Source organism: Oratosquilla oratoria, chromosome 3, assembly GCF_046742065.1.
Source record: "Oratosquilla oratoria isolate Oo_2021 chromosome 3, ASM4674206v1, whole genome shotgun sequence".
NCBI lineage: Eukaryota > Metazoa > Arthropoda > Malacostraca > Stomatopoda > Squillidae > Oratosquilla > Oratosquilla oratoria.
The window spans coordinates 31,478,693-31,482,384 of NC_134779.1; the positions used below are offsets into that span (position 1 = coordinate 31,478,693).

Consider the following 3,692-nt stretch of genomic DNA (forward strand, 5'->3'; position numbering starts at 1 on the left):
TACCCACTCCTCCCTCCCTTTAATTTCTCTTCCTGTTCCCCTTTCCTTTTCTGTTCCTTTTCAACGTCCATTTTTTTCTCTTCTTTACCGCTCCTGCCCGTTCCAACCCTTCTCCTTACAATTGTATTCTCCCTTCCCATTTTCTCTCCTTTTCCATCCCGTTCCTGTTCCAACCCTTCTCCTTACAATCGTATTTTCCCTTCCCATTTTCTCTCCTTTTCCATCCCGTTCCCGTTCCAACCCTTCTCCTTACAATTGTATTCTCCCTTCCTATTTTCTCTCCTTTTCCATCCCGTTCCTGTTCCAACCCTTCTCCTTACAATTGTATTCTCCCTTCCCATTTTCTCTCCTTTTCCATCCCGTTCCCGTTCCAACCCTTCTCCTTACAATTGTATTCTCCTTTCCCATTTTCTCTCCTTTTCCATCCCGTTCCTGTTCCAACCCTTCTCCTTACAATCGTATTCTCCCTTCCCATTTTCTCTCCTTTTCCATCCCGTTCCCGTTCCAACCCTTCTCCTTACAATTGTATTCTCCCTTCCCATTTTCTCTCCTTTTCCATCCCGTTCCTGTTCCAACCCTTCTCCTTACAATTGTATTCTCCCTTCCCATTTTCTCTCCTTTTCCATCCCGTTCCTGTTCCAACCCTTCTCCTTACAATTGTATTCTCCCTTCCCATTTTCTCTCCTTTTCCATCCCGTTCCCGTTCCAACCCTTCTCCTTACAATTGTATTCTCCCTTCTCATTTTCTCTCCTTTCCCATCCCATTCCTGTTCCAACCCTTCTTACAATTCTATTTTCCTTTCCCATTTTCTCTGCTCCTTTTCCATTCCGCTCCCCTTTCCCCCACGCCCCTTGGACCACCCTTCCCTCAAAACTCCCTTAGGCTTCCGTTTGGGCTGAGATGGGCAAGGAGATCCGCTTCGCTCTTGCATGCAGCGACTCGAACAAGCCGGTGCGCAAGAAATCCCTGGACCATGAGAACGGACCCAGCTACCTCTCCATGAACACTTACGGCTCCACCTTCACCGCCTCCCAGTACTCGTTCGCCTCCAAGGATCCCCTCTCATGACAACTACAGGTGAAGAAGGTTCCACCCGTGCCGGAGGCGTCCAGACCCCTTTTCGAGGCCACAACGGGAGCTCGCCGCGGAGAGCGATCCCGCTAATCCGAGGCGATTTCGCCCGGATTAAGGACTCGTTGCTGACCTGGCCAAGGGGGCTGGATGTCCTCTGTTAGGATTATCTCAGTTAACCCCTTTGGTTATGATGTGAAAGAGAGACAGAAAGACAGAGACAGAGAGAGACAGAAAGGCTGAGAAAAACAGAGACAGACAGAGACAGAGAGATAGAGACAGACACAGGTAAAAATGGATAAAAGAATGTCAAAATTCCTTTTTCAACAGCATCAACACGCTGCCAAGGCTTCCTGCAGAAGAAGTGCAGATTTTCAGACCCAGTCTACTTCCAGTTCCAGCTTGCAAGAGGGTTATATGGAATTACTTGAACAGCAACAGACCTAATGGTCCTTACATGGCTGTTTCGGTACCTAACCTATCTTTCCTTCCCCTCCCTAATCTATTTAGAAGTAATTCTAGTCGGGGATTTGTAACTAAGTAAATGTCGAGACATTTTTTGAATATCTCTACAGCGGAACAATCGATGACGTTGGATGGTAGACCATTCCATATACTGACAACGCGATTGAAGAAAGTATTTTGCCATGTTTGTATGAAATCGTTTTCCTACAATTTTGCATCCATTACTCCTAGTTGTGTTGCAGGTGTCAATAAAAAAAAAATCCATATTTCCAATTCCTTTGACAATTTTGAAGACCTCAATTAGATCTCCTCTCATTCTCCGTTTCGAAAGACTAAACAATTTTAGTTCACTTAAGCGCTCTTCATACGGCTTGTTCCGCAACCAAGGAATGACCTTTGTTACTCTACGTTGCACTCTTTCTAATTTCTCTATATCCTTTTTGTAATATGGAAACCAGCACTATACACAATATTCTAGGTTAGGCCTAACTACGGAATTATAAAAATTAAGAATAATTTCTTCAGTTCTAAAATCAAAAGCTCTACCTATAATTCATTTATAGTTCTAACGACCTCCGAGCACTGTCTGCTTGGTTTGAAACCATTAGAGAACACAAAATAAAAGTCTTCCTCTTGTTCTACACTTACTAACTGTACGCCATTCGTCTTGTAGTTGGTTTGGACATTAATATTACCAATATGATGTATATTCGCATGAAGTGGGGATATCATCTCATATTTGCAACTTTGGTATTATTTGCAAATTTGATCATTTACATTTCATATTTTCATCCTCATCACTAATATACTCGTATATCAGAAAAAATACAGGACCTAGGATTGAGCCCTGAGGCACTCCACTTGATATACAACCCCATTCTGAAGATTTTCTATTCAGAACAACACGTTGCTTACGATCGGACAGTCATTCAGAAATTCACCGGTGAATATGTCCTACTATACCATGGGCTTCTAGTTTGCTAAGTAACCTACTATAAGGGACTTTATAGAACACTTTTTGAAAGTCATGAAATATAACGTCAACTGCCCTCCCTTCTTTATGCATTCCATAGATATCATGCAAAAAGTCAAGAAGGTTTGTCAGACAGGAGCGCATATTACGGAAACCATGTTATGAATCTTAAATAATATTGTTTTCTGATGTTGGGTGATACCTTTGTCTTGTAGTGGGCCAATATCAGCAGGAGTTTTGATATTTTCCCCTCTCCTCAGACAGTATCTGTTCCCGAGCGAAGGCAGGCACCTCGAACTCGAGGGTTCTTCGATCATTCGGTAAGATTTCCTTTCTACACTATAATGACTTGTTTCTCCTCTTCCCGCGCCTCCTGCCCCAGCGCCCTTACACCCACGAAGGCTCCTCCGGCAAAGGCAGCGGAGGCTTCGACACGGACGAAATCCCAACGCCGCCCATCGCCGCCCTCCGAAGCGCCCCTTCGGCTGAAGTCGTCCTTCCCCGCCCGCACCCGACCCCCGGGGTCATGGCCGCCTCCCTGGAGTGCCTCCCTCCACCTGCACATCCTTCCGAGTCCACCCAAGTGGGAGTAGCACCAGCAGCAGTGGCGGTCGCAGGAGTCGGAGGAGAAACAACTATGGTTCCTCCCCCCTGTGCAGGTGCCACCGCCCCACCCGGAGCCGGTGTCGTTGTAGGCGCAGGTGTTGGTGTGGGTGTTGGTGTCGGAGTTGGTGTTACTGTTGGTGGTGATGGTGGAGTTCAGTCCTCCTCCGACCTGCCGTACCAACTGATCTCCACCGTATGACACTAGGAGAGCCTCGGACGCCTTCGGACCTGCACGCCCTCCCCCTACCTCAGCAGGAGAAGCGCGACAGATGCGCCCTCCTCTTCCTCCCCCTCCGCCGCCGGGACCCCCGGCAGGAGCCGCAGCTATACCACCCTCGTTCACCTGGGACGGAGTCAGCTCTGAGGCGTCTTGCGGCTGCCCCCCTATCGCATGTGCTCGTGTTATAGGACGCAGATCAGTGGACAGTAGGTCACCCGCACTGTGTTCGTGTTATATGGCGCAGGTCAGGGGACACTTGGTCACCTGCACTGTGTTCGTAATATAAGACGCAAGTCAATGGACAGTAGGTCACCTGCACTGTGTTCGTGTTATAAGGCGCAGGTCAGGGGACATTT

At 47.4% G+C, this 3,692-nt stretch overlaps 1 protein-coding gene across 7 annotated transcripts in view; it reads left to right on the plus strand.

Annotated features, from left to right (window-relative positions):
- The window catches only part of LOC143021185 (glutamate receptor ionotropic, kainate 2-like), a 97,518-nt gene extending 94,490 nt beyond the window's left edge, over positions 1-3,028 (plus strand). For 2 of the 7 annotated variants that reach the window (XM_076178497.1, XM_076178488.1), the window contains exons 17-18: positions 884-1,078; positions 2,893-3,028. In XM_076178497.1, coding sequence (XP_076034612.1) covers positions 884-1,069 — 186 coding nt within the window. In that variant the 3' untranslated portion in view covers positions 1,070-1,078; positions 2,893-3,028. Of the gene's footprint in view, positions 1-883; positions 1,079-2,892 lie in introns of those variants that run through there. The other 5 variants (XM_076178517.1, XM_076178508.1, XM_076178527.1 and 2 more) reach the window with 4 other exon arrangements.
- Positions 3,029-3,692: the final 664 nt, after the last annotated feature.